This window comes from Lagopus leucura, unplaced genomic scaffold (genome assembly GCF_019238085.1).
Source record: "Lagopus leucura isolate 7727_CA_CO unplaced genomic scaffold, USGS_WTPT01 Super-Scaffold_100024, whole genome shotgun sequence".
Taxonomy (NCBI): Eukaryota; Metazoa; Chordata; class Aves; order Galliformes; family Phasianidae; genus Lagopus; species Lagopus leucura.
Genome location: NW_024962276.1, coordinates 6009078 through 6037037, shown reverse-complemented (window position 1 = coordinate 6037037; position 27960 = coordinate 6009078). Strand labels below are relative to the sequence as shown.

Below are 27960 nucleotides of genomic sequence, written 5' to 3'. Positions count from 1 at the left end.
AACTGTTTCCCTTACCTTTAGAGCAGGTATCAAATCAGACTTTATTCTTCCTGCTTTCAGAATGGCTTTGCAAGCGAACAGGAATTGAAGAGATGCCCATCAGTTCTCAAGCATGAGAGATCTCAAGGTGAAATAGGGACTTCTCAGGCCTGCTGCAGATCCGGGCAGTGAGGTTTTCTCCTCGGTGTGTTTGCAGTTGCTAAGCAATGATCCCAAGGGTTGCTGTCTCACCCACCACTCGCAATTGCTGCAGGCTGTCTTTTGGCTTTGGCAGGCCAACTGACACTCCTGTGCTGAACTTAGAGCCTTGTTGTCACACAGCTGAAAACAAAACAGGGCTCTGAATAGCAACAGACAGCGCTGTGAGCACAAACAGTCAGAAGGAGAATCCACAGGTGCCCGGTGACAGGTTTACCTTCACATTCAAGGTCTGTTAAGTCCAGCGCTGTCAAAAGTCCCTTGCAAGGAAAACAGATGTGAGAATCTGAGAGAGACAAAGAGCAGCAGCACGATGAACTCCCCTTTGCAGTTCACAAGTTATTGCTATTACAATCAACTTACACATCTACTTTTTTTTTTTCTATGAAAGATCAATTAAAAAAATACTTTTCTTAAAGCTTTTTTAACTCCCAAACAAGAGCTTGCAAATGCAAACGGAAGGTGGGATCCCAAAGGCTCCGTGTGTTTCTGGAAGTGGGATCCCGTGGGTTAAGCAAACTTTTAATTGCCCCCTATTTAACTTGGCTGCTATCTGACAATGTTTTCGCTAAGCAAAGTGTATCCTTTTATTATGCCATCAAATACTTGCACTGTTGACAAAATAATGGGCTGAATATGTCATCACAGATGTTTCGCTGGAATTGCTGCTTCTATCTTTTTGTTTTGTTTTGTTTTTCTGTTTAAGATACGCGTTTTGGAAGCATTCTGTTGCCTCGTGCAGCTGATGCCAAGATTGAGCAATGAAAGCCCCATCACTCGGTAACAGTAAGTCACGTTGGGCAGAGAAATGCTCACAGCATGTTGAAGAAAGCAGGCAATTCCAGAAGCCCCACCTACAGCCCCACATCCCTCAGAGGATGCACGGGGCTGTGAGCCCAGGCACTGAGCACCATGCTTTCAGCACAGGGCACAGCATGGCCACAGCTCCCATCCTCCTGCCTGCACAGCCCCGCTGTGCCCTGCCATGGCTCTGTTCAGTCGGAATCCATCTGCTTGGAGCAGCCTCCTTCACATCTAAATGCTGCTGCTGAAAAGCACATGCAAATTACACCTTGCTAATGGCTCAAAAAAGCATTGCAAACTGTGATTACTGCAGCTAATAACTGATACGTTTGACCTTTAGCTAACTGTAGATGGTAGCTCCATTGTGGTGGATGCATTTAAAAGCTGTTCACTGTTCAAATACCTGCAAGAGCTGTATGATCATAGCACGGAATTGTATGGGTTGGAAGGGACCTCTAGAGATCATCGAATCCAACTCCCCATATCTGAATATTACACAGAAGTCTATTTTGGAAGCTGGTTCAAATAATTATTTCTTGATAGTAATCCTCACCTATTTCTCAAAATGAGGAATGAAACAGCAGCCCCTGCACTCAGCCAAACCTGCACAGAACAGAAGATGCACGCCTTGAAGCAGAGCTATGTTGTCATATGACAGAGCAGACCTTCCCCACCCTCAGCTGTGAGTCCTGCCCCTGCTGCAAAGGACAGCAAAGGCTTTGCAGCAGCACTGCCTGGCACATGCATGGCAAGGAATCTTCTGCTCAGCTTCCTGCACAGAACCAACCGCCGAGCACTGCTGTCTGTGCTTCTCACCTTCCCAATGCTGCCTGCAAAGGGCCCTGCAGGGTCATTTTTAGCTGAAAGGAAGAAGTGTTTTCCCATAGGATGATGTACTTCTGTTTCACAGGGAACAAATCAGGGAGAAAAAATAACGCGGATAACAAACATCATATGTGAGTAAGCATATATAGCAGCAAATCTAAATGATCTTTAGAGTTACTGGGAACAAAAGGGATTCCATATGCTCTGCTACATTGCTGATCCATGACATGTTTCACTTCTGCTCCTTACTGAACTGGGTGAGAACGAAATAAAAATTATATGACTGTATTACATTAATACGGTCATAGAAGCATACTTTATGGAGATAATTCCAGGGGGAAGTAGCAACTATTGATGCGAAAGAAGTGCTGTTGAAACTAAAACTGGAATTTCTCCCAGCAGCCCACCTGGCTGTGCCTCCCCCCCTCGGGAGCGCAGCTCCGCCGCAGCACCGCCCAGCCGCCAGGGGGCGCTAGGCGGCCCGGCCGAGCCTGACTGCGGGGCGCTGCGGAGCGGGACCCCCTGACGCTGGTTGGATGTATGGGGGTATTTGAGCCCTGACAGCCCTTCCAACCTGCAAACGCTATGAACCAAGTGCTCAGAATGTTGGATGGGATTTAAATATACGGTCGGGTAAAGGAGAGCTTGTGCTGTCCCGTGCTTAGAATGGCTCGTGCTGGCCGGGCGCAGAGCTCCCATCAGATGCAAGGCAGCTGGCGGGATGGGAGCACGAGGCTGAGAGCCCACGTCAAATCACAGAGCCGTTCCGGTTGGAAAGGAGCTCTCAGATCCCCACCCTACCCCGCCATGCCCGCTGCCCTCAGTGCCACATCCCCACGGCTCCTCAGCGCTCCAAGGACGGGGATCCCCCACCCCAGCTCCCCGTGACGCTCCATCCCAGCTTAAAGCCATCCTCTCTCGTGCTGCTGCTGGGAGCACAGCCGACCCCAGCTCGCTGCCACCTGCTCTCAGGGCGCTTAGGGGCGATGTGGGCTCCCCTGGGCTTGAAAGCATCGCGCCTTTGTCTCAGACCCCAAACTGCCCGGTAATATTGCGCTCTGGGCATACTTTAATGCTTCAGATGTCACATGTACTTATCAGACGAGCTTTTTGCTTGGACACTAAATTATAAAGAAGAATTACAAGCCGTTTTCAGTGCTCAAAGAGCACTTCGCCCCAGGCGGTGCCGGCATACGCTCCCTCACGCACGCCGGCACCGCAAGGGTTAACCGCCCCCAGAGGCGGCGCCGCGCTGACAGCTCGCGCATGCGCCGTGCCGCCTCATTGTGCCCGGCCGGCCCGGCCCCAGCGCGCCTCAGTCGGCGAGCGGCCGTCGGCGCGCGTGGAGCTGCTGCCCCCTGCGGCCGGCGCCGCGCCACCTCCGCTCCCCCCGCCCTCCTCCTCCTCCCCGCCCGCCATGGAGTAAGGCCCCCGCCGGCCGGACGGGTGGCTCCGCCGCCGCTCCTCGATGGCTCTGGTCACGGTGCAGCGCTCGCCTACCCCCAGCGCCACCTCCAGCCCCTGCGCCTCGGTGAGTCCGCCCGCCCTGCGCTGAGGGGAGCGCGGCGCTCTGTGGCGGCCGTTGGGGGTCCGGCGCCCGGAACTGCGCATGCGCCGGGCGGATCGCGCGCCCCGACCCGCGGCCCCGCCGGGCAGCGCCGTACGAAGCGCGGGGCCAGGCGGGGCAGAGCCGGGGCGGCACCTCGGCGGGCCGCAGGGAGCCCTCGGGCTGCGGGGAGCGGGATTCCCTGCCCCGCCCGCGGCCCCGCAGCGCAGCCGGGTGGATTCCGCGTTCGCGGTGGGAGCGGGCAGGGCGCGCCGAGCCGATCCATCCGACGGCACGCCGGGTGTCCGCACCGAGCGGCCCTCCGGGAACGCGCGGCTTGTGCTGTTATGGGCTTTTTCTTTTTCCTTCCTTGTAGCGCTGTGGGGCCGGGGCTTGAAATCCCCATCGCTCCCGTGGCGGGGGGCGGCAGGACCGCTCGGTCGGCTGCTTTGGTTTCTCTTTATCTCACTCCGTGTCTCCCATAAGGTCTGTTTATTTAGCGACGCGTTTAATTTCTACCTGTGTTTCTTCGCCATCAATATTAATGCATTGCATTACTTCCCCTTCTGCCTGCCTTACCTCCCCAGCCCTCCTTTCCCCACGAGTTTCTCGCATTTAAGAGCTCTCGTGGCAGAAGTAGGTCCCTCTTGGCATCCTCCCGACTTCCACTTGGATGTGCAATCCCTTCCTTTGTTAAGTATTTGATACAGGTGAGCAATTAGCTGTATTCTGTAAGGTTTTCCCACCTGGAACAGCCAGGCTCTTTTCTAACCTGGTTACCTGGCGCCTTTAGATTGGGATCACTCAGTGTGATAAGAAAACATTTCTGTTCTTCGTTTGATACCCACACCAATGCTTGAGCTCTGCACAGTTCTTGGGTACATAAGCTGCTCCCTTCAGGTCTGACACATCCACAGGATGCTTCTCTCCGTGTCTCTGTGCTCTTCCCTGCATCTCAGCACTCAGCTGCAATCTGTACCGCTGCTTTTTGTGCCCATACAAACACAAGTGTGGGACTGTGCTCCTAATCTGGTTCTGCTTCTCATAATTTCTTCTTCTTTCTCAGTCTTTTCTCACGGTTTGAAGTGGAAACGATGCTCCTCACGTTCTGTCCTTAACTGCTGTCAAGCATACTTTTCAACTATGCATTTCCTGTGGCAGCTTCCTCACCACGCTCTGGGGTTGGCCTGCCCTTTTAGCCCTGGAGTTGGTTGGTTCTTCATCCTTCTGTCAGCGTTTTGTTCAACTTGTGTGTCGTTTCCCTTCATCTCTGGGTTGTTTCTTCGTAATGGAAACTTCCAGCATCGTTTCAGGTGTTTCATCGTTTCCTTCTGAGGCTGCCAAGGCCTGGTGAACAGGGCAGGCACCTTTTGAGTCGTCCTGAAGGCTGTGCTCCTGCAAGCCTGCCTTCTTATGGATGGTTGTCATTATGGGGCCTTGAATCTTTCAGTATTACATGAAGTTATTTCAGCCTATCTGTTGTAAACTGTTTGAGATAGCTTCAGTGTGGGCTGATAACTGCATCTCAAAGTTTCCTTTTTGAAAGGGAGTTCATCTTGCTCAGTGATTTCTGGGAGAGGTGTAAGGCTCTATCTTGCTGCCTGAGCCCCTGCTGTATCTGAAGGAAGATTGTCTGGTAACTGCTGGGATTTACTGGTCAAATTGTGGGCAGGAAAAAAGAAAGTAAGCTTGTATGTATGGCTGTGTCTGGTTCAGTACCCGGGTTGCTAAGAATTTTGAGGACAGAAATGAATTCTCTTTTAAATTGTTTGAATGTTTCTTTTCCCCCCTTTAGAGGTAAGATTCTCAGACAAGGAGAAAGGGTGAAACTGATGTCCTTAAACTGATTTCTTGCATTAAGCATGCCCTATAAACAGTTATAATTGGCTCTTATGGATTCAGGGGAATAGCTGATCTGAATCGCTCTGAATCGGATGGCTTTTATTTATAGGCCTTTATCCTGTTCTCATTGCCATAGAGCATCTCATGAGGTTTCGCTTCAGGCTGGTGTCGGAGGGCAGGGCTGCAGGAAAGTGCAGGTGCCAGGCGTTGGAGTGGTGCTGCTTGGGCCTTTGTTTGTGCTGCTAAGTCAGATTTGTCTTTCTCCTGTGTGTGCAGTGGTGTTTGGTCCCTTCAGAAGAAGGACGTGTGTCCAGGTGAAGAAATTGCCCTTGATAGCAGGATGTAGCAGCGGGCACAGCGGCCTCATGAGCAAAAGCAATGGGATGAAACACTTTGCCCACAGCTGCTGCTCAGGTTTACAGTCAGAGCTCTGCTGGAGTGAGGTGAAGGAACCTGTCCCATCTGAGTGGGAAAGAAGGGAAATGTGTTTTCTTTATTTAAACAAAAACTAGCATTTTGAAAGGGAATAAGCGACTTTGCTTGGGCTGCATTGTTGTTCAAGACAGCTGTTAAACTGGCCTGTAAACAAATACTGAAGTTAATTGAGCCGCTGGTATCTCTAAGCAATGAGCTCTCTGTTCCTGTGGAACTGCACAAGTTCTACTCTGACAAACCTGGGCTGCCTCCATTGCTCACTCCATGGTGAAGCACAAACCTGGGCTGCCTCCATTGCTCACTCCATAGTGAAGCACAAAGCTGGGCTGCCTCCATTGCTCACTCCATAGTGAAGCACAAACCTGGGCTGCCTCCATTGCTCACTCCATAGTGAAGCACGGACGCAGCAGCCACAGTGCCATGCCCAGGGCAGGCTGCGTGCAGGCAGTGTGGTGCAGCAGAGAGGAGCTGCTATGCACTGCATGCCTCCCAGTGCTGTGAGTGCTGCTGTCCGAGGCCCTGCAGGTTGTTGGGTTCCCCATCCAGCAGGCCAGCATCACATCTGTGCCGTCCTGCTGATGCCAGCAGCTCTCAGGCTCTTTGTAGACTTCTGGTAATTATGTGTGTTGGGATATAATATATTGAAACTTGTGCTTTTAAATTATTTTTATGCACGGTTCTGCAGAACAAAAGCTGCGATTCCTTTTAAGTGCTGGCATTCCTCAGCCTAACGCTTATCTGCTCTGAAGGGAAGAAGCTGGGCAGGCAATCTGGCCCTTGCTGCTCTCACTGCTCGCTGTCTTCCCTACCCTCAGGGACACAATATGCTGTGTTGGAAGGGAGAGACTGACCCAGAAAGAGAGGATGTTCTGCATATATTGTTCTAAAATGCACGGTTTAAAAAATAAGTAAGTTTAAAGCAACTGAGAACATAAACCGTTTGACTTCCCCTCCTCCATCCCAGGGGAGCAGCCTGCAGGAAGCACAGCCCTGCACATGTGTCTGAGGGTCTCTGTCGTGTTTTGCTGCTGGAGCACACAGGAAATATTTTCCTGCTTATTTATGCTTCAGCTAAATATAACATTTCTCCACCTCTGGCGCTGCAATTACTATTAAACAACGTGGCAATTGGAGTTGGGTCATTGACAAATCTTCCTCTGACACGGAAGTCCCATTTAAATTAGTTAAGATCTTGATAGCTCTGCTTGTATAATGTCATGGAGGGGACTGCAGGCTGGCCAAGGGAGCAGTGCTCTCCTTTGAAACATTTAGTAGGCCCAGCAGTGCCTTCTTTAAAGATGCTCCCATCTCTTACTCGCTATTTTTCACCAACTGATGTTTTATAGTTTTCCTAATGAGAACTTACTGACTTAAAGGACATACTGAATATAAAATGCCTTTTTCTCTCGTGCCTCCTACTAGTATACTGTAAGGTTTCTTTGCAGAGCTGGCAGCTGCTGTGTCCTCCTCTTGTTGCTTTGTTTCCTGGGGCATTACGAGTTGTCAGCTTTGGAGTAGTGCTATCATGACCAATGAAGTGCAGCCCAAAGAAGCAGTGGTGGGCAGGTCAGCCCCCCTCTATTGCCTGCTCACTTTATTTCAGTGTTGACCCCAGGATGGCCATTCATAGGTTGAAGGAAGTTTTGTCTTGATACCAGTTTTGCCTTTTCTTATTCCTTTGGGTGTGATGCTGCTTGTGGCATCCCAGATAGGAAAGTTGCAGCTTTCAAAATACAAAGTTAAATGGGAGCAGTGAGTGAAATGGGCACTGCACTGATCTCCTCTTGAGCTGCAGCTGCACTGAGTTCGTGTGTAGGGGGAAAAAAACTCATTTAAAAATTGGGTGAGATGCTGTAAGGAGTCGCTGTCTGCCCGCTGCGATCCGTGCTGTCAGAGCAGCCAAGGAGGGCTGAGAGCTCGGGCTGCTGTGTGTATCTGCTGTTATTCTGAGCCACTGAAACATTTACTTAGAGCTGTGTGAATGAAGGCTGCCATTCAAACAGGGATCTGCTGGAAGCGTCTTGGTGTGAGAGGGCACTGACCGAGGATTTCCACTTCCTTGAAATTAAATCCTGAGAGATCTGTCACTGCAACTGCTGTGTCTTGGGGAATTTCCCGAGACAGAAGATGGCCTATGGGCAGCTCAGCTCTGTGTGGCTGCTCACAGCCTGCAGCTCAGGGCTTCATCTGCAGTCACAACAAACCACGTCCTCCCAGCACCTTTCGACTCGGCCCTGCTGAGGTAAGGCAGCTCTGTGCAGCGCAGTGCTGCCAGCTCTCGCTGTCCTTGCGAGGCCATCGTGGGCAGCAGACTTCAGAAATGCTCCCGTGTTTCTTGAGCTCAGTTGACTCGAAGCTTTCACTGTCTGGCCCCTGCACGTCCTTTTAGCAGTAGGTGTGCACTGAGCTGCTCTTCTTCTCCGAGTGGTGCTTGCTTTATGTAAGCTGGCCTGGCAGCATGAAGGCAGCGCTCTTGTCAGCTGCCTGCTCCGAGTCTCTGAGCTGTTCAGTTCAGCCTGGGAATTTAACCAGAGCCTCATTTCTGATTAGTTTGAATATCCTTCTAATTTATTAGGTAATGAGAGTAATGCACGTGTCGTTGGTGTAAAGGGATCTTGAAAACAAAGGAAGAAATAGATATCTATTAGAAGTAGTTGGGAATTTGGACAGGAGAAACAGAATTTCTAATACATTGGCTGGAAGCTGTTCCTCTGCAGGGTTCTGCTTCAAGGGATAAAAACTGATGAAGGCTAAAACCACATTTGCATTTCTGAGTTGGGTTATACAAAGCCATTAGGACCACCTACAAAATGCTGCGCCTATTGCGTGTGTAACACTGCAGTATCTGTGCCTTGTGTGTTTTATCATTTGGGCAGGCTTCATATGTGCCAATAGCTTTTTGCCCAAGTGCAATTGCTCTGGGTATGCATCTTATCAGCATTGCTCACTGCAGGCTGATCAGAAGGCACAGAACGTTGCTGTGGGATGAGTCATGCAGTTAAGCAGCTTGTTGCTTCCATGGTGAGACGCACCCTTGTTGTGTATGCCAGCAATCATGAAACTCCTGGCAAATACCCTGTGACGTGAACTTCTTATGGCCTTGGTAAATGAAATGCCTGTGGCACTTGCTGGGATGTGTTTTGTTTGTGCCTGCTCGCTGCTTTTGGGTATTCTGCTCCTCCTTCTCCCACGGAACTCCTCAGCTGAGACTTCAGTGAAGAAATTACAGCATCAGTGCAGACCATTTCAGGGTGGAATTAGGGGGGCACTTAAAGCCACAGCTTTCTAATGTCTTTGGTTACTTCAGCACGAGAAGTCTAATCTGTCCTGTTTTGAAATAACTGTTTTATCACAGATCATCCTGTCCCTGTGCTGAGCTCAGGAGGCGGTTTGGATGCCTGATCTTTCCATTGCCCTGAGGGCAGCACACAGGGAGTGCATCTCTGGGAAGTGAGTGTGGGATTTGTGATGCAGCTCCTTGTTGCACAGCTCACCTCCAGCCCACAGCCCAGTGAGGTGAGCCAGGAGCCACTCTGAGGTGAGAGGAAAGTAGGATCTGTAGGGCAGAAGACCCCAAGCTAACTCCTGCATGCTGTGGATCCATCGGGTCATATGTTGTCTCTCCTCAGTAGGCTCTAACACACTTGCAGCAGCGGTTGGTGTTGATGCTGTCTCATTAGGAGACAATCTGCAAGCTGCCTCTGTTCGTTTTCTGTAAGTGGCTTTGTGTTGTTAGAGTGGGACAGCCCAGCAGGAGGTCAGGACGGGCTCCAAGCACAAGTTCACCTTCTCTCTCAAGCACAAGAAGTAGTTGGGTGAGAGTGGCAGCAGGAGGCTTTTGTTGAGGGTTACTGCTTCCACTTCTTGGCTCTCAAGGCCTCCTTAGCAAAAATGCAAGAGCTGCTGAGCTGGACTCCTTTATCTTCAATTTTTAACTGAATTTCATATCTGAGAAATGGATTCTTAACGTGGAAAGCTGGTCTTTTTGCAAGGGAATGCAATTGTCCAATTACTCTGGCTGGCTGCTGCTGTGTCCCTTCTGTTTTGATGTACAGAATTATCACATTTAGCTTTAATGTGAGAACTTTTAAGACTCGTTCAGCTGGCTTGGTTTACCTTCAGTGGCTAACATCTGAGAAACGTGTATATTAGATCCCTTAAGAAAAAAAAGGACAAAAAAACACTCCAGGCTTTTCATCTTTATGCCTTTTAGCGTGATGATGAGAGGGAGGGCTTAGGGCATGTGCTGTGCGTGTGAAATGCTGTGCTCTCTGAAGGAGAGCTTTGGAGGTGGCCTGATTTTTCTTCCTGATGCAGGACCAGCCCTTTCATGTTTCTGGAATAGAGATTGAGTCTTTTTCTTCTCTAATCCTTTTTTGTTGATTGTTTTCCTTTCTACAGCCCTTCTGGATGATATGAAATAATTTAAGGACGCAGACCTGGGCTTGCTGTTCAGTGATTTGGATTTAAACACAGCGCTTCAAAAAGTGGTATTAAAGTTACAGGACAACAAGAATATGGCAGCTAGTTGAAGTGTGAGCCCAGAAATGACAGAGTTCTCTTTTGCCTTTTAAAATTGCAGCATGGCTGACAAAGACTGAATTCATTTCCCAAACAAGCATTTTTTCTTATGTAACATCCAGCGAGTTTTGCTGGGGGGAGTTTCCTCTGCTTTTGTTTTCAGCTGAGTTGTGCTTAGGTGGGGTAGCTAGCTTAGGACTTCAAAAAGAGAAGTGAAACCGATCAACCCGTTGTCTGCTGCTTTTTGACGTTTCTCCCTTCTTGGTGATGTTTTTGGTTGGTCTCACAACAATGAAAAGGCATTCAAGCCTGAACTTCAGCTTTTAAATGCATCTCCAGACGTTTGGTTCCCCTGTGGTGTGGGTTGGGTCTGGACGTAGAAATCTGTGTTCATGTTATCTCTGGCTGCTTGTCAGCTGCTGCTGCCTGCTGGCTGGAGAAGCTCCTCAGAGGGGTGGTGCAGATCAGTTGGCCTCGCTGTGCACCTGCATCTTAAACGGAAGGTCTGGGGGCAAAACAACGAGCACAGCATGTTTTGAGATGCCTTCCCTATATTTGGGCTTTGTTATAGAAACTGTCAGCAAGGGAGGCGTTATCAGCTAGCACTTAGAGTACGGCTGGGATGGAAGAGGAGGGCGAGCGTTTGTCCCGTGCTCTGCAGATCCCTGCTCTCAACGTGTGCTATCGGCTGTGCCAGTCTCCTGCAGCCCACACTTCTGCTCTTTGAAGTGGAATTTTTCTCTCACACGTACACCAGCCACTGCTCCAGTCTGCAGGGAGCTCTGTGTAACTGAGAGGTGTGCGAGTGTGGGGATGCTGAGATGGTTGTTTCTGTCTGGCTCTCTTACAAGGAATGAAGTACGGTTTGATGTTCTCTTGAGGAGAGGGGAAAGCTTGGTGTCTGGTTAGAATTTGGCCTGAAGATGGTTTGACTTAAAATAAGCTTGAGGAAGTGTTCATGGCTTGGTTTTTAAACTTGAGATGCGGCTCATTTAAAAATAGTAGAACAAGCTGAGATTTCATTAAGTTTAAACTTAGAAGTTTGGTTTCAGGAGAGAGCGTCTCGATCCAAGGAGGGTTGGTATGAAGATAGCCCGAGGGGGAGGCAGTCTGTTGTCAGAACTTGGTGTAGTCGCTGTGAAACAGCACTTCCTGGACGTATTTGACTCTTCTTGGACTCCGCTCTGATGTGAATCCTGCTTTGCCTGCGCTGTGGGAAATACTGAAAAGCCCCAAAGCTCTCGAGGTGCATCAGCAGTGGGTGAGCAGAGGGCCTTCCTGCAGGGGAGGGGACACGGAGGGATCTTCCAGCTGTGTTCTGATGGCAGCCAGCTTTGCCAGCGTGCAGCCCTCTGCTCTGAGCACAGCTCAGGCCCTGCAGCTCAGTGCTGGAGCACCACTGCTCAGCCCTGCTCTCTGCCTCAGCCCTGGCGCTGCCCCCATCACAGCATCAGGAGGGGAAGCTGCTCCCAAGAGTCTTTAACGCGCAATGGTGGCTCTGACTGAAATGGAATAATCGTGTTTTAAAGGGTGCTCTAAAGCTTTATAAATATTAATTTTGTTCTTTTGTTTCCTAATAAAGGGGTTTGATTCATGAAATCGCTATTTATTTATTAACCTGACAAACTAATAGCAAGCTCTCTTCTTTCAGTGTGTGCATGTGCCATATCACAATTCTGCTTGTCACCATACATAAGAACTTCATTCATCTGCTTTAAAATGTCATTGATAACAACTTGGCAGTGGCCCAGCTCGGAGCAAGTTAACTACAAAAGGCTGCATTGTAAACCTTTCTGAGAGTACATGCTACATTAAGTCTAAAATTAAAGTACAGCCTGGTCCAGGCTGCATCTAACTGCCAAATAGCTTCAAACCTCTGAAAAAAGTGGGGCTCTGTGCCTGAAAGTGGGATAGATTGGAATTAAGGCTGCATTCTGCTCACTTAAACCCTCAAGGTACCAAATTTATAGACCTTGTGAAATGGGAGAGGATATCACAGTGAACCACAAGTAGCAAAATGAGGACCTGGTTATTTCCTTTGGTCTCTTCTTTCTTTGACTGAAGGCCCAGGATGAGAAGTGCAGTCTGCAAATGAGCCTCTGGGAGTGAATTGAAGTGATTTTGGAATGGTACTTTGTGTCGTTTATCATAACCTTCCCCGACCCCAGCTGCAGTCTGCTCACCAAACATATTTGTTCACCTGTGGGTTCCCATGGTGTGAGCAGAGTGCCTGGCATTGCTGTGTGTGTGGTGAGGCGCTGCTCGTGAGGGCTGCTGTGTCCGTGCAGCCCCGGTTAACCCAGCTAGTGTCACTGCACTAAGTGGAGCAGAGCATGAGGCTTTCAGGCATCTTCATGCCAGGTCTCCTGGGAGCAGTGTGAGCACGTTCTTAGCACCATGCTCATCCTATGCTCTGAGGATGGGGATGGCTCGGGCAGTGCGGTGAGGGGCTCTGAAGGTTGTACGGTCTGATAGCTGGCATGGGGACAGCGAGAGCCTTCAGGAAAGCAAAGAGGGGGGTATGATTTCATGCTTCTTCACTTCTGTGGTTTCTTTTGTTTTGTCTCTTTCTGGAGTATAGCATATGGACAGCGCCATGGGTTAGGGAGCTCTGCGTCTTCAGAGGCTTTTCCTATATAGCCTTCCACTGAAGTCAATGGGCGTGGAGGTAAGCTTTCTGACAACACTCCCACCACTCACTCTGCACCCTGGTGCACACAACACTTGTATTTGAGCATTGTTTTTCCCCCCAAAAGTCGCATGCAGTTGCACAGTGCAGTTGCACAGTGAAGACACTGCTTATTTGCGTCGTGCAGATCTGGTTGTAGCTGTTGAAGAATGCAAGCAGTGAATATCAGTGTGGGAGACTTCACCAGTACTGCATGAGCACTTGCCACTGCTGTCAAACATTGCCACGGCCAATTAAAATACAACTTCACTGTTGATCTGTGAGTTGAGTGAGGTTTGAGTGCAGGGCCGAATGTCACTGAGTGAAGTGTTTGTGCTCCCGATGTTCAGCACCTCTTGCTCTGCTGTGATTTATTTGTACCAGTTCTGAGTTTAGTCTGCCAATGAGTAATCACTTTATCACGAGCCACTCAGAGTCAGCGAGAGTTTCCTGTTTCCTTGTCTTTCTGTTGATTTCCTTGCTGTTGAAATACAACTTTCTCCATTGAAACAAGGATGTTGCTGTACTCTTCGCCTTCCATCTAGTGGCCCAGAGGGAAGGGGAACCTCTGCAGTATTCCCACAGGGATGTCGACATCTGGGTCTGGTGACTAAATTGTTATGATAAAACACAAATTCATTAGATGATGCTGCTGAAATGCACTGACTTTTCTGTACTACTCATAGGAGGCTTTAAAATATCCAGCTGCAGGCTGATCCTCTCCAAGCATGTGACTCTGACATCAGTCCTAGAAGTGAGGCGTTGAACTGCCTCCAAAAATGAGCTCATTGGGTGATATTCAATGCACTGATTTAACATAGAATTAGCTAATTTGATTACATGATCACCTGCACTTACTGTTTGAGTGATGTGAACTCATTCCAGTGCTGGCTGCTGTCATTTAAGTGTTAGTGCTGTAACCCCGAGGTGCTCTTGGTAGGATGCCCTGCTGCTGCTGTGCGGTGGGAGCTGGGCTGGCAGGGCCCTCCCTATGGACACTAACATGCATAAGACTTGCCAAGTTCCTTGGCTTTTCTTCTCCCTCTCCCAGAAAGTTATAGGGGAATAAGAGTTTGGGACTTGACTGTTAAGCAAGCCTTCTAAAACAGCTCGTAAGACTTAGGGTTGGTTTTTTTCTTATCACTCTCTTGTCTTGTTTAAATGTCTGCATAAAAACACAGCCATGTCCATTTGCAGGAGTTTGGGCAGTGGTTTGGCTGAAATCTGCCCCACCATCCAGCCTACAGCAGCCAGTCATCACCAAAAACAAATTAAACCCTGGCACGACCATCCTGGAGGCAAGTTGCATGTGCTGAGCTTCCTCGCCTCCTGCAGCTTGAGGTCAGCAGTAATTGCAGACTTCCTCTCACGACCTGCACAGAGCATTCAGGCAGCACATGGGAATGACAGTGATCCTGGATGCACCTATCCATTGTTTGGGAGACTTCAACACATTAAGCATTTACCTGTAGTCATGATGGGAGTATGTCTTAATTGCTGGTGTCTGAGCATATCAATGCATACCTGACTTAACATTTATTTTTCTAAGCATGGGAATTAGATAACCAGTATGTCAGCAGAAGGGGTCCTGTGAGTTTACCCCAAAACAGTGTCATTTTTTTTTCTCCCCTCCCTCAGTCTTTTCTCCTTGCTATTGCATGTTGCAGGACTGCTTGCTCTGGAGATCCCTGCTGAATGAGGTCTTTATTGAGCTGGCCATAACATTGCTCTTCTCTTTCAAGAAATACTGCTGCTAGGACAGAGGAAGACACTGTATCTCACAGGGCTGTTAGACAGTGTTGCCTGACTGTGATCTGTAACCAACTCAGGAATTGAGTTGGAAAAAACACTGAGGTTTTGCATAGGAAGCTAAAGTGAGGAGAAGCTCTTAAAGAAGTGCAGAGCAAGGGAAAAAAGCTCAGTTTGAAGAGCAAGCAGTAGCAAGTGATACGGGAAGAGTGCTGCTCCTATAAGGGTAAGTGATGCTGCAGAGCAGCCGGGGGGCTGCGTGGTGCTGGCCCTGAGCTCTGCCACCCAGGGCGGTGGGATCCCTTCCTGCTGCCTGATTACAGGAAGCTGGCCCGTTTCCAGAGTGAGTTCCTGAAACATCCTCAGCAGGGAGGAGGTTTGGGATGACAGAACGCTTATTCACGCCCAGCATGTCAGCTACAGCAGCAACTACCTGCAGTGGCTGGACGGCCGCTGCCTGTTTCTGTCACCTCCCAGAGGTGTGCCTCAGCCCCTGAGCCCGTGTTCTGCAGCACTACGTCAGCAGCATCCTTCCCGTGCTGCCTCTGCAAAGTGATGAAATGAATGTCAGCCTTTCCCAGCGGAACACCTGCCCTGCACGTGTCCCAGGGTTGTTCAGAATGCACACAGGGCTGTGGATGTGCAGAGCTGAGCTGTACCCCGTGCTGCCCGAGGGCAGGCGAGGAGCCCAGCCTGCCTGCAGCCCAGAGAGCCCTGCCAGTGCCTGCAGGAGGGGGGTGGGGAGGGAAGCAGATGCTCCTCGGAAGTTCATACCGTGGTTAATAATGTAATTCACAGATGGTGGTGGAGGCCTTGAAGAGGCTTTCATGCAGTACTTACGAGCTGTAATAGACAGATCATCGCATAAGGGCTCGTAAATAGAGATGACTTAATCCCAAGGATGAGTCTGCAGTGATCTGTTTGATAGTGGCCCTGTGGCTCGCTCTAACCTTCTTATACAATCCAAAGCCTTTAGCATCCCTGAATGTGGAGCACTGCCCTCAGACTGGGCCGATCTCTGATAACAATGTCAAGGTAAAATGCAAATACAGATTTGAGATCTCAAATGGAAATGGTTCTTATGACATAGAAAACAAATTCCTTTGTCCTGGTACAGGAATCAATACAGACAGTGCAGGTGTGGAAATTGCTTAACACAGTGCCTTCCTCTTGAGAAGCAGTTCTGCTTTTATTTTCCTTTATATGGTAGGCATTGGAAGCAATGAGTAGCTGGCAGTGCATCTTGATGGATAAGGAAAGGACCATGCATTGCATGTCCTCTTGGGTTTGCTTATTTATTCACTTTTTAAGAAGAAGTTCACTCCATGCTACATAGCAGATGAACAAGCTGCCTTTCCAGAGATCACAAAAAAGTATTGCTTAACTCTCAGTGAAACGCTGCAAGCATTTCTTGGGAGGCTGATTGTGGAGGTCTTCAGTGAGTGCTGGCTGTGAGCTGTGTAACTGCAGGTCTGTATTAGGGGCTTCCAAGCTGATACGATTACATTAAAAAACAAAAGTTTTGGGTATCACCAGAGCTGATCTTGTTGTGCGTGTGCAGCTTCCACTTCCAAGGGATTTCCATAATAATAGCTTTGATTTTTAATTTTTCCAAGTTGAAATCATTTAGTAAATTGGCTTTTTGTGATGCTTGTCATGTGATGGTTCATGAGCCCTGAAGAATGTGCTCCTGTGACTGCAGCCGTGTGTTTGCCTGTACCGGAGCGGGCTGTGCTGTGTTCCTGCTGTGTTTGGAGCTGGGGAGCGAGGCTGGGGGGCTGAGGGCTGCCTCCACAATGTCTGACATTTCCAAGCAGCAAAAAATGCTGCTGATGAAGTTATGTGCGGCTTCCATTCCTGCTGCTGGTGTGTGCTGCTGCGCTGCATTGCCTGCACCCTTGGATTAATCCAGTGGTTTTTTTTTGTAGCACCTTACTTCCTCCAAGCTGCACCTTGTTTTCAGCTCTCTCTCTTGTACTCGTTGCTTCACACTTCAGGATTTAGCTTGCTGTTCATGCTTGCATTAAAAAACCCGAAGGTTCAAACCCTCGGCTCGCACTGCGTAGCCCCAGCAGTATTTGCACTTGGCTCAGGAGGTGCAGATATGTCAGCTGAGGGATCCCTTCTCATTTGGCTGGTCAGCCAAGCTCTCCTCAAGCGCATTAGAAGGATCTGCAGCTTAAGTTCATCAGAGGACTGACCTGTTCTGGTTTTAATGAGATTTATTATACGTGTACCTTTTGGATTTGACTGCTTTGGCCTTCAAAACAACCCGTACAAATCTGCTAGTAAAAGCAGGGCTGCCGGAAAACTGATTCCTCATTCTGAACCTGCCCTCCTTCAAGATTATGGATTCCTTTAAAATTAAAATACCATCCCTTGTGCTGCTGGCACACAGCTTGGCTGCACGGCTTCGCCAAGTGCTGGCATTGCTGCTTCCTTTTGAGCTCCTGCACAGCTCCCTCCTAGGAAACCGCAGTGATGGAATGCTGATGCTGCAGCTCACGTTTGGGGAGGACAGAGGAAAGCTGGACGTCACAGCTGATAGATGGGTCACAGTGTGCCCTGTACGTGTCTGGGGGAGAAGCAAGGCAGGGCTGTCCTCACATACACACGTGGGCAGGGTGTTATTTGATCCAGACTGACATGTGTGGTACAGATGTGGTTGTGAGCACGAGATGAGAAGTTACGGTTGCTCTGCACGTATGTCGACCCACAGGATATCAGCACCCACACGTTTTTCAGTGTGATTTATTTGTTTGAAGAAACAATGTGTGTGGTTGTTTCAGAGGAGGGGGTGGGTGTTACTGTGTTGCGGATTTGTTTTGGCCAAACTGTTTGCGTCTGGTACTTTGTGCACTGGATGGTCGTGCATTGCATGGCTCTGCTTGGCCAGAGCTGCCCCTTAGCCTTTGGTAGGGTTGGGTCTGGGGTCTGTGGCTGGGCATGTGGGGATTCCACTCATCCCACCAGGACTTGGAGAACGTTGCAGTCTCTGGAGCTGGGAAGCAAAGTGTGGTTTGTTGGGCTGTGCTCTGGGTGTTTGTATGCGCAGCCCTGCAGTCTGCTGAGGTGAATGCATTGCTGGGTGTAGCGCCTTTTTTTGTTGTGTTTTTTTTTTTTTTTTTTTTTTTGTTAATAAATGGATCTATTAATGGAAGCAGAGTGCATAATGTAATCCTAAAATAGCTCCTCCATGAATGCAGAAACATTCTACTTCTGACTAATCAGCCATTCAGAACGAGCATTTAAGTAGGGAGCAGAGGCTTTCCATATCTGTGGTTAGGAATGCGCTGGGCTCAGCCTTGCACACCCCCCCTCCCAGCCCATACCTGCTATCTCCACAAGCACCCTGCTCACTGCCTGCCTGGGGCTGCCCATCCTGCTGCCCCAGGCTGAAGGATGATGCTGATAAACAGTCCTCAAAACCAGACCGGTGCTTCTTTTGCTCGTGAGTGAACCAAAGCACAAATATGTTCTGAGCCCTGGCTGCAGTGCATGGCCTGGTGAGCCGGGCAGCCCATGGGCAGTGTGCTTCTGAAGGGGCCGTTTCCTTCTGCCACTTCAAGCCCAGCAATGCCCTACAGCCATCTTATTTAGAGATGACCTCAAAGGCAAGTTGTGCTCTCCTCCCAAAGCGGGATTTTCACAGGGGCTTACACTGGTTTAAGATTGCATTACCCTAGCATAGCATAAACCTGTTTCCTGTTATCTTAAGGCAGAAAGCAGCTCGGGGATTTGGATTGATTCCTGCTGACTTCACCAATCCCTAAGGAGCACTTTGTCCTCACCTACCTGCTCCTAATTTCAGGCAATCAGATGTGTCCTTTGCTGTGTTACGTGGCAGGACAGCCTTTGGGAAGCAGCCCCAGCTCCTCAGGTGGCCGCTCACTCAGGGCACTGGCCGAAGGGAAGGGAAGGTTTTAACTGGATTAACCTCAAGAAGAGAGTGTGGGGATTTAAGGATTAAGGAGCCCAAGGCAGCCAACAGTCACTGACTTCCAACCTGTGGTCAGGGAGCAGCCAGTTTCTGGGCTGGAGGTACAGCCCCCAGCCTGCAGCATGCCATGGAGGTATTAAGGGCAGTGGTCTTAGGAGCACAGTGTGCATGTAGGGCATTTTTCCAAAGGCTGGTGTATCGATTGGAAACTGTTCATAACTGATACCTTATAAGAAGAAACTGAGAGCACTGAGTGCTTAGGTGGGACCTTAAACCTGGCTCTCAGAAGATGTGTAGGCGCTCACAGCTCTGAGGACATCTTTCAGTAGGTTTCAGCTCTTCCAGCCTCCTGCATCCCCAGCCTTTGTTCCGAAGCATTTCTCTCATCCCATATATTTTTCTACGGATAATGCTGTGCATCCCCTGGAAGAAGATCCTGGTAGTCTGCAGGGTTGGTGGAAGATGAAGGGGGGGATCAGCACACCCTGTTACTGGGGAGAGCGCGTGGTTGCTCTGCTGAGGGGACAACAGATGGCACAAAGGAGCTGGGATTACGCAGCTGAGTGCTGCAGGGCCACAAATCTAACGGATCTGTTGAACTGCAGGGGTCAGGCAAGCCCAGCCTCATGCCAAGGCTGATGTCCTTCTCCTGCCTTCAGCACAGCATGTGTGTTTGAAGCTGTTCTGGGCAGCACGTAGGGCTGTGACGTCTGGATGGGAGAATGGGCAGCTGCTTCCAGCTTCTGACACAGCCTGGCCTTTGTGGCACTGTGGTGTTTCACAGAGGTTTACATGTGAGGAGCGATGCTGCCAGCTGTGTGCCACTTACCCAGCATTTGGTCTTTGGAGGGAGATGTGGGGCCGAGCTGCCCTGCCCGCCTGGATCAACCAGCGAAGGTGAGTGTATCCTGGCCAAAGACAAATAGCACCAGGTTGCTTTGCTGGAGTCTCATTAAGATCTGTTTTTCTCAACTTTCAGCCTCTGGAAAGAGAGAAACAGGACATTGGTTCGTTAACAGATGAAGAGCGCTGGATAGCTGCAGGAATTAAGAGCTGGACAGCATTGCCTTTTTTGTTTCCCCTCCCACAGCAGTTTGGACAGATACCCAAATAAACAATAACAGATTTTTGGAGGAGCTGGCTGGGAGAAATAACAAAAGTCGAGGGACGGTCATTATGCATCTCAGTTCTTCTCATGTTTGACTACTCTGGAAAGCCTCCTGTTATTCCTCAGCTTCATTTTCCTTTCTCATCTTCCCTCCACCCCCATTGCACGAGGTGCCATCGTACTTGCTGCTGTAAGTTTGGTTGTGTCACCACCTCCTCCATGGTGCTCATTGCATCGAGGGGAGGTTTGCATTTAGCTCTATTCAGTGACCCTATGGTGACCATGGGAAAAGTCACAGCTGCAGAACTGAGCTGTGCCTGCATGAGAATGGCTGCACGTACATCACTGCTATAGGGATTGAGCTGAGAGTGTGCATCTAGGTGTAACCAAAACCCCCAACTTGCTTTTATTTGTGAACTTGTTGCTAACAGGAAGATGGCTGATTGATTGCAAGACAAAGACCCTTCCCTTCGCTGTGCACCTCCCTTCCTTCCACCCTCCTCCTCCTCCTAAAATAGCCCTGCAGCATCTGGAGCAAAAACCAAATATCTCCTTCTTTCTCAAAGCACGCTTAACATTTGTCCATTCCAGTGAGAAACTGGGCTTTGTCTTAAACCAGAAGCTGGTGGAGCACCCATCCTTCCTAACCTTTGGGGACAGCTTCACCTCTGTGATTGTCACCTCTTGTGCATGCCTGGTGATGGGGTTCTCATCGTGGTAACCTGTGCAGTGGGCTGTCCCTGTGCCCAGCTCCAGAAGCCCTGCCCTGGGACTCACCAGCCTCCGTGTGAGTTTTTGACTTGGTCTTACCCAAACCATACCTCTGACATCAGCAACAATGCCTGGTATGCAAACTGGAGCTGTTAGGGTCAGTGAGTTTTCTCACGCTCATTCCATCAATGTAAGTGGAAATGGATACCTGTGGATTTTGGGATGTCCGGTGGACCGTTTCATTATCTTTGCCTATCTATCATTATCTATGCCTAAAAGTAGACTGAAGGGATACCTTCAAGGCTCTGGGAAGCCCTACGTTTCACAGAGAATCCTCATGATGTCAGATGTCTGCCTGAAAGTCAGAGGAGTCTGTTAGGGAGATGCCAGGTTTGTTTCTTAGTGTGTGTATCTGTCTAGATGGTGACAAGCAACATGCCATGACTTAGAGAGAAATCATCCATTGCGCTGCTTCGTGTGGTGCAGAGATTTTTAATGTCAATATGAAGTGTTTGTGGCATTTTTTTTTTCCCTTGGGAGCATCTCTGGGATTAAAGCAAAAGCTGTTGTACTCCCCATCAGGCGAGCTTATTTCATTGCAGCAATTCAGTGGACAGTAATCTCCTTTTTAATCTGTGCTCGTGCTGTAGTGTGGCCGGCCATGTCGTGCTGTTCCTCGTTCTCACTCTTGTACCAGTTGGAAGCTTCTTGTGTCCAAATGTTTGAGCGCTATTTCTTGTGTTTTTAGTGAGGCCCAATCTGGACGAAGTTTGTGTAAATCCCTGAGCTCCAGCAGAAAGATGAAAGCTCTGATAAGGAACTTGTTTTTTCTTTCTCCGGAGCAAGAGCACAATGTCTTTGACCTAAATATACCAATTACTGATGCAGCAAAGTGATACAGAAAACAATCTGGAAGGAATGCCAACCTCTGAATGAAAGCTTGGCTGCAGAGAGCGGCTGCGTATGTGGGGCCTCAAGCACGGAAGAAATGTGAGGAGGAAAAGGGTGTTCATTCAAAACGTATCATACAAATAGTGATGGGAGAGGGAGAAACTGCTGGGAAAGCTGCTGCTCTGCCCCGTCCCCGTGTCTGGGGAGAGGTAGGAGCGCTACACACAGCACCATGCAGCTCTCCCCTCCCCTTCCCTGGCCTACTTTGCTCAGCTCAGCTGTCTAAAGCACTTTTATGTCAAACTCGAAGGCTTCCTGGCAGCAGCTGCTATTTTTAAAGCGTTTGATGGCAAATGTAAGTATTTCAAAAGGTGGCTATGAGCTTCTCCTCTGCAGCGTAGGGGACTCCATTAATTAGTTTTATCGTTTTCAATAGTGGTTAAGGTTAACCTCCAGAGACTGGGGGGTTCTGAAGAGCGCTGGTTTCTGTTCAGCCCTGAGACCCGTCCTGCGGAGGGGAGCCCTGGCTCCACTCTCCTTACATCTCCTTGCATCTCCTTATATCACCACTCTGCTTGTATCAGCTCACACAAATGGCTGCAGCCTGCAGGATGTCTGTTCTGCAGGTGCAGCTGTGGGCTCTGCCTGCCCATGGACTGTTGCTGTGGGCAGATCCCCATGTACAGCACAGTGGAGTGCTCCCACACAAAGTCAGCCTGGAAGCTGTGTTAGTTCAGCATCCCCATCCTGCCCTGGAACTCCTGCTGGTGAATTTGGGTGCACTCTCAGGCTTCCTACCCAAAAAAGGGAACCTTTTCTCGGCCCAGGTTTTCAAGTCAGTCCTTGTTTCCCTTTACCAGCCAGTGTTGTTGCTGGCACTTCAGACTTACTGCAAATGCGGCATGTGTGGGCTTTATGTGAACACAGTTTATTTAGGAGACTGATACAACTCTGTATGAACGTCTCTGCTGCAGAAAGATGCAATAGATAATTGGCAATCTGACTCAAACGTTTGTGTCTTGTTTTCTTCCAGCTTTGAGATCACTGACAGGAGCAGCCCTACACAGGGCATGCTGTTGAGTAGAAATCTATTGAATATTGGAAGGTGCTGAACTTGGGTTCTGTGTGATGATCCAGGCCTCTGTTCAGGTGCAGCTCTGGGCATCTCGTGGCAGTCCTGATCAGACTTGGGTACCATGGAGTAGCTCTATGTCACTGTGTCAGTGTCAGTGGTTGAGCTGAGCTTTGAGGAACCCACATGTGCAATGAATGCTTTTATCTCTGGTGACTGTGCTAGAAGAAAAGTTTGCTTCATACTTGGTGACACCCAAGGAGAAGTCCTGCACGGAGCAGCTTGCAGTGCACAGTGCAGCTGTAGTGCAGAGATGCACGGGGAGATCAGTGGGTGCAACAGAGAGGAATATTTGCATGCTTCAGTCAGCTGCCCATCCTCTGATTTCCCAGTGCAGCTGCATGCTTCCCTGCAAAGGTTGTTTTAGGCTCAGCAGCACTTGGTGTGTGTTTGAACAACTGGATGGGACCTGGCCCAGGGACAGGCAGGCAGGGAACGAGGAGATTGCCTGTTTAATTTTAGACCTCTTTTGAGTCTGGGTCTGCAGTTGTTCACATGATGCTGGCTTGACAGGTAAAAGACCTCTGTGATGGCACGATCACATCTGAATCTTGGTACGGATTTGGGGGGATTCACATAAACTAGGTTTCTGTTGTGTCAGTAAGAAGCTGCCAGTTACTCTTTGCTAAGAGGTGAAAAGGCCTCAAATTGTCACAGCATTTTGTAATAGCTTTTGTGTTTCTGCTCTTGCACAAGACCTCTGTGCTGGTTAAGTAAGGATCATTTTAAAAAGCATAGTATTCACTTTGAAATTTAACAGTTTTGTGAAATGAGAATGACTTCACATCCACCTCCTGCTTCTGCCTGCCTGGAAGGAATTAGGATCTCTTGCTGCTGGTGTTTGTTGCTGCGCAGGGGGTTCTGTAAAGGTATCTCAGACACTGGAAAGCAATGAAGTTGCCCATGCAGAAAGTGTCACCCAGGCAAAATTTAGAAAATGGAGAAGTGGGGAGAAGTTCCTCAATGTCTGAAGTGTGTACTTAGCAGCTGTCAGCTCAGTGCTGAGGCTCGTGGAGTGGAACAACCTGGCATCCTGGTCCATATTGGCAGTGCTCTCTGTATTGATGGCTGCAGCTTGTTCCCAATAGAAGCATTTCCCAGGCACTGCCTGCACAGTCAGGTATGTTGGCACAAAATCACATGCAATTATTACTCTGGAATCACTTTCAAGGCTTGCAGGACTATTTGCAGGGTGTAGTCTGTGTGAAGTGTTCCTGGTTAGAAATGCCGTGAATGTTACCCTAATAATCCTGTCTCTTGGAACAAAAGAAGCTGTTCTGATGTTCCCAGTGTTAAGCACAGGCAGACACCTCCAATCCTATGCATCAGAGCGCAGACTGGATCTTGTTTATCACTGCATCAGTCTGCAAGGAGGAGGTTGGTAGGAGCGGAGCCGCTTGCGTGACACGGAGCGACTGCCGTTGCACAGAGCAGAGCAGCGCTCAGAAATGTCGCTCCTCTCCCTTGCCCTTTTGATGACAGACAGTTGGCAGCAGATCAAAGCACAAACAGGATGAATGTTTTGCATATTCTGTCCTACATGGCCCAAAAAGAGCAGAGATGGAATTTTTTTCATCTTCCACTTTAAACGGCATTTAATATGTGGCCTAGTTCTACGCTCTGCGACGCGCTTCCCCCCGGGCCGCACTTCTGCTCTGTGGGCTGGAGGCCTGAGGCTGCCCTGGGGCTCCGGGTCGGTTCCTTTGCTGTGCTGAATGCGTGGAGCCCTGGTTCTGGCTCTGGCCTGGCCCTGGTTCTGGCTCTGGCTATGTGGTGCAGAAGGCTGCAGTGGGAGCAGTCAGTGTTGGTGTCCCGGGTTGCATCTCCGAGTGCCGTCCCTGCTGCCCCAGGTTCCTCACAGTGCTTTCCCCAGGAGTCCACAGGTTCTAAGTGCTTGCTGGTGCTTGCCAGCTGTGCTTCCTTTGCTTTGGGAATCCAGAAGCAGTAAAAGCTGGAGGTGCCCGCTGCTGTGTAGCATGGGAGCCCCAGCACAGCCGCTGTGTGTCCATGTGTCCGTGTGTCCGCCGCCTGTCCCCTGTCCTGCCCTTCCCTCTAGTGGGGTGACCCGTCATTGCAGCCAAGCCGTGGGTCGCAGCCTCCACAGACGCTTCTCTTTAGGCAATCAGCCACTTCTGATACAGACCTGCTATATAATCACAGAATCACAGAATTGTAGGGGTTGGAAGGGACCTCCAGAGATCATCGAGTCCAACCCCCCTGCCAAAGCAGGTTCCCTACAGCAGGTCGCACAGGTTGGCATCCAGGCAGGTCTTGAACATCTCCAGAGAAGGAGACTCCACCACCTCCCTGGGCAGCCTGTTCCAGTGCTCCGTCACCTCACTGTAAAGAAGTTAATATTAGAGAGGGCTTCACAGAGGCAGGTGGTGGTGGTTGGTCCCGTCTGGCCTCCTCCACTGAGCTCCTCCACTGATTTTTTGTGATGCATGGCAGTGATTTGTGTTTCAGAACCTTTGGTCGTTGTGGGGCTGTTGTGGCCTACTGAGCTCACCAGTTGCTGTGACCTGGATTTTTTTTTGGCCTGTGGAAATGAACGTTCATTATAATGCTAGAAATGTTTGCATAGTTTGGGTTCCTGAGCACAGTAGAGATTTCAAGTGCTCTTTCAGCTGGTGTTCCTTACTGTGGTTTTGAGAACTTGTTCTCTAGCCAATTAGATGCTCTTGAACCATTGTGATTTACTCACTTTTTTTAATGTCTTAATCTATCCCACGTGTACCCTCTTCCCCTGGTCCACCTCTCTGTGTGCCCCTGTACTCCCCACCAACTTCATCATAGTAAACTGATGGGGATTTATGCTCTGGAAGGACCTGAGGACTTCCAGCAACAACAAACACACACACAACAACAAGTGGTGCTTTCAGAGGTAGATAGCAAATTGTTCAGAGGGATTCAAACTCAGCTGGGTGAGTGCTGACATCTCAAACGGAGCCTGGCTCCACAATGGCTGCTCTGCTCCTCGGGAGGCTGCTCTTCCCCCGTGCTTCTGCCCCTTTCTGAATGCTGCCACGGCTTGCTTCGTGTTGGCCGTGGAATTCATTGAGGTACTCCTGTTGGGAGGAGGTGAGCACGCCGGCTTCCTTATCAGGCTGCTGGCATGTTGAGCTGCTTCTTAGATGTGATGAGTAGAAGGCAGTTGTGCCAGCTCTTGCTTGTTGTGGACAGTTGTTCTGCAAGTTTTAGCTTGAAGCTGTGGTTGGAAGTGGCTCCATGCGAACTCCTTCATGGTATTTCTTGTTCTGTTCTTAGAAATAGAAGAGCAGCAGGAATCATGTGTTTTCTAGCTGCTTTCATACCCACAGATTCAGATCATTTAAATAAGAGAAACCAGAAGTTAACTTACTGTACTCCTCCCCTGTTCAGAGCTTGATGCTTAAACATGTCAGGTTGTGTGTTCTGCAGAGGTGTCCATGCCCATAGCTTGCCCTGCTCTCCTGCATGTGCACCTTCAGCACTGCAGCACTTATGCAGATCTGCATAAGCATAATAAGTTTTCACTGATTAAAAGCAGATGCTGTACCCGATCTCTAGCCAGTGTCTGGCAATAGATGCTTATATGTGCTGTGACATGCAATTAATAGCTGAGATCTCTCTACTGAGGTATTGCTTTGGGCTGTGATAGGACTGCCTGCTAAAGTTCAGCAGCACGCTAGAGGTTGTATGTACTCATTTTGCACTTAACACAGCCTGGTGTGTCATGTGGAGCTTCCTGCTCTGCGTGCACCAGGTCCCTTTGGGTGGGTTCAGTACATGCTGGTTTTGTGGACTCTTACATTCGAATGCTGATGCTGCAATACCAATGAGTATGGTGTACATAAAAGTGATTTAAAAAAAAAAAAGGAGAAAAAATAGTATTTTTGCCCAGAATTAAGCTACGTGTCTGGCTCATAGCTGCTGCATGCAGTGGGGGCATTGGCAGGAAGGGAAGGAATCTGCAGTTTCACTCTGTGCTGAGTGAAGAGGCCTTTGAGGGAATGTGAAGTGACAGCTGAACAGAAAGCGAGCTCCTGGGCAGTGACAGCTCCACGCAGGAGCAGCGAGAATTTCCTTTGCTTTATGCTGTCAAGCCAGTGAAATGCAAATCTTTGGGTGCTGTATATATTAAAGCATATTAACTCTTCCTTTCTCTCCTATGTATGCAGGAGGCAGACAGTGGGGAAGAAGAATGCCGGTCCCAGCCCAGGAGGTAAGATTGTCACTTAGAGGATGCTGTTCTTTGCAAAACCTTCTGCAGTGCTTATTGTGGGGTTTGGTTTGGTTTGTTTTACTTGGGAATGTTATCTGCCATAACTTTCTGCCCCTTGTTAATCTCATGTAACTGTCTCGTGGGTACCTGGCTGCAAAAAACCACCCGAAACAAAAGATAAAACCGCAGTGCTTAACAGTGATCTGAATGGTGCCCCAGTGAAGGCATTGCTGCATCAGGAAATGGGGAAAAAAACAGCTTACACCTTAAAATGTACAGGAGGAGCAGTTCACAAAGATGTCAGTGAGTTATCTCCCAAAGTGCTGTTTGCAGCCAGGAGGTGGTGTTGTGCCTGTAGCAAATTGTGAGCATGGTGAGCCTGCACTTTGTGTATGCAGACATCACCTTGTCTGAGGAGCATGTCCTGGTGGTGGACTCCTTGTCTTCCACTGATGGACGTTGTTTCTCAGGGTTTGGCCCGTGATCAGAATATTCTGATATTAATAAACACTTTGTTGTCTGATTTTGAAAAGCCTCAAAAGCAGTGCAGGGGTCCCTGAGCTGGCAGGAAGATCAAGGAGGGGTTTCAGCAGTGATTGCCACCCCTGTGCTGTGCTTCTGCACCTCCGTGGTTGCATCCATCTTTGGGATTTGTGAAGAGTGTTTCTAGAAGTGCAGGGTGAGCCTATGCCTCAAGAGCCCCTGCAGTGGATGTGTCAGTGTAGATGGTGACATGTATTAATGGTGGTGAGTGTAAATGGTGTTTTCAGAACGCAGTCATCATCTCGACAGTAGGCCTTTTGAGTCAGGAGATTTGTCTCCTATCCTCTCAGCCACCAAAAGCGTTATTTCAGCTAAACTTAATGCTTACAGTAAGCAACATCAGTGTAGAACTAAGTCACTTCTCCAGCATCGAGAGCTCTTTCTTGGCTTAAAGTGTTGCAGCCAAATTGTGTGCAGGGAGTAAGGTTCCCTGTGGGGGGAGAAAAGGGGAAGCAAAGGTGAAAGCTCTCCCTTCATGTGCTCTTCGGCTGTTCTCTGCTTAATGCTGTTTGTGTGGGTAGGTAACAATGGAAACTGTCATTTTCAATATTTAAAAGGTTTCAGGGCAATGTGGGCTTTGCTTTTGGGACCAGCTTAGATGGCTCTGCAAAAGGAGAAGCAGCTGTGGCTGCACGTTCCCATGACTTCAGTGCAGTCCCCTGGCTGTGGGACGGTGGCTGCTCCGCACCCCTCAGGCTTCTCCCCTTCAGTGATGATTTAAGAATCTGTTTCTTCATTTTACATCTTTCACGACTGTGAGGAAAGCTGGAAAACACCAGTCCCAAAGGCTCAAGCTGAACTCGGCTCAACTCAAATTTTTAACTTCACTCCCAGCCTTCCAGC

The 27960-nt window shown here is 49.2% G+C and overlaps 2 protein-coding genes across 2 annotated transcripts in view; one reads left to right on the top strand and one right to left on the bottom strand.

Moving 5' to 3' along the window:
• EFCAB5 (EF-hand calcium binding domain 5) overlaps positions 1–1871 on the bottom strand; it is a 29403-nt gene extending 27532 nt beyond the window's left edge. Inside the window, exons 1-2 of the mRNA XM_042879805.1 lie at positions 1819–1871; positions 16–484 (exon numbers count right to left, since the gene is read on the bottom strand). The gene's annotated coding sequence lies outside the window, so the exon portion shown is untranslated. The remainder of the gene's footprint in view (positions 1–15; positions 485–1818) is intronic.
• Positions 1872–3078: 1207 nt separating this feature from the next.
• The window catches only part of SSH2 (slingshot protein phosphatase 2), a 72140-nt gene continuing 47258 nt past the window's right edge, over positions 3079–27960 (top strand). The window contains 5 exon segments of the mRNA XM_042879429.1: positions 3079–3105; positions 3107–3219; positions 3221–3249; positions 3252–3358; positions 26531–26574. Of these exon segments, the coding sequence (XP_042735363.1) occupies positions 3094–3105; positions 3107–3219; positions 3221–3249; positions 3252–3358; positions 26531–26574 (305 nt within the window). The 5' untranslated portion in view covers positions 3079–3093.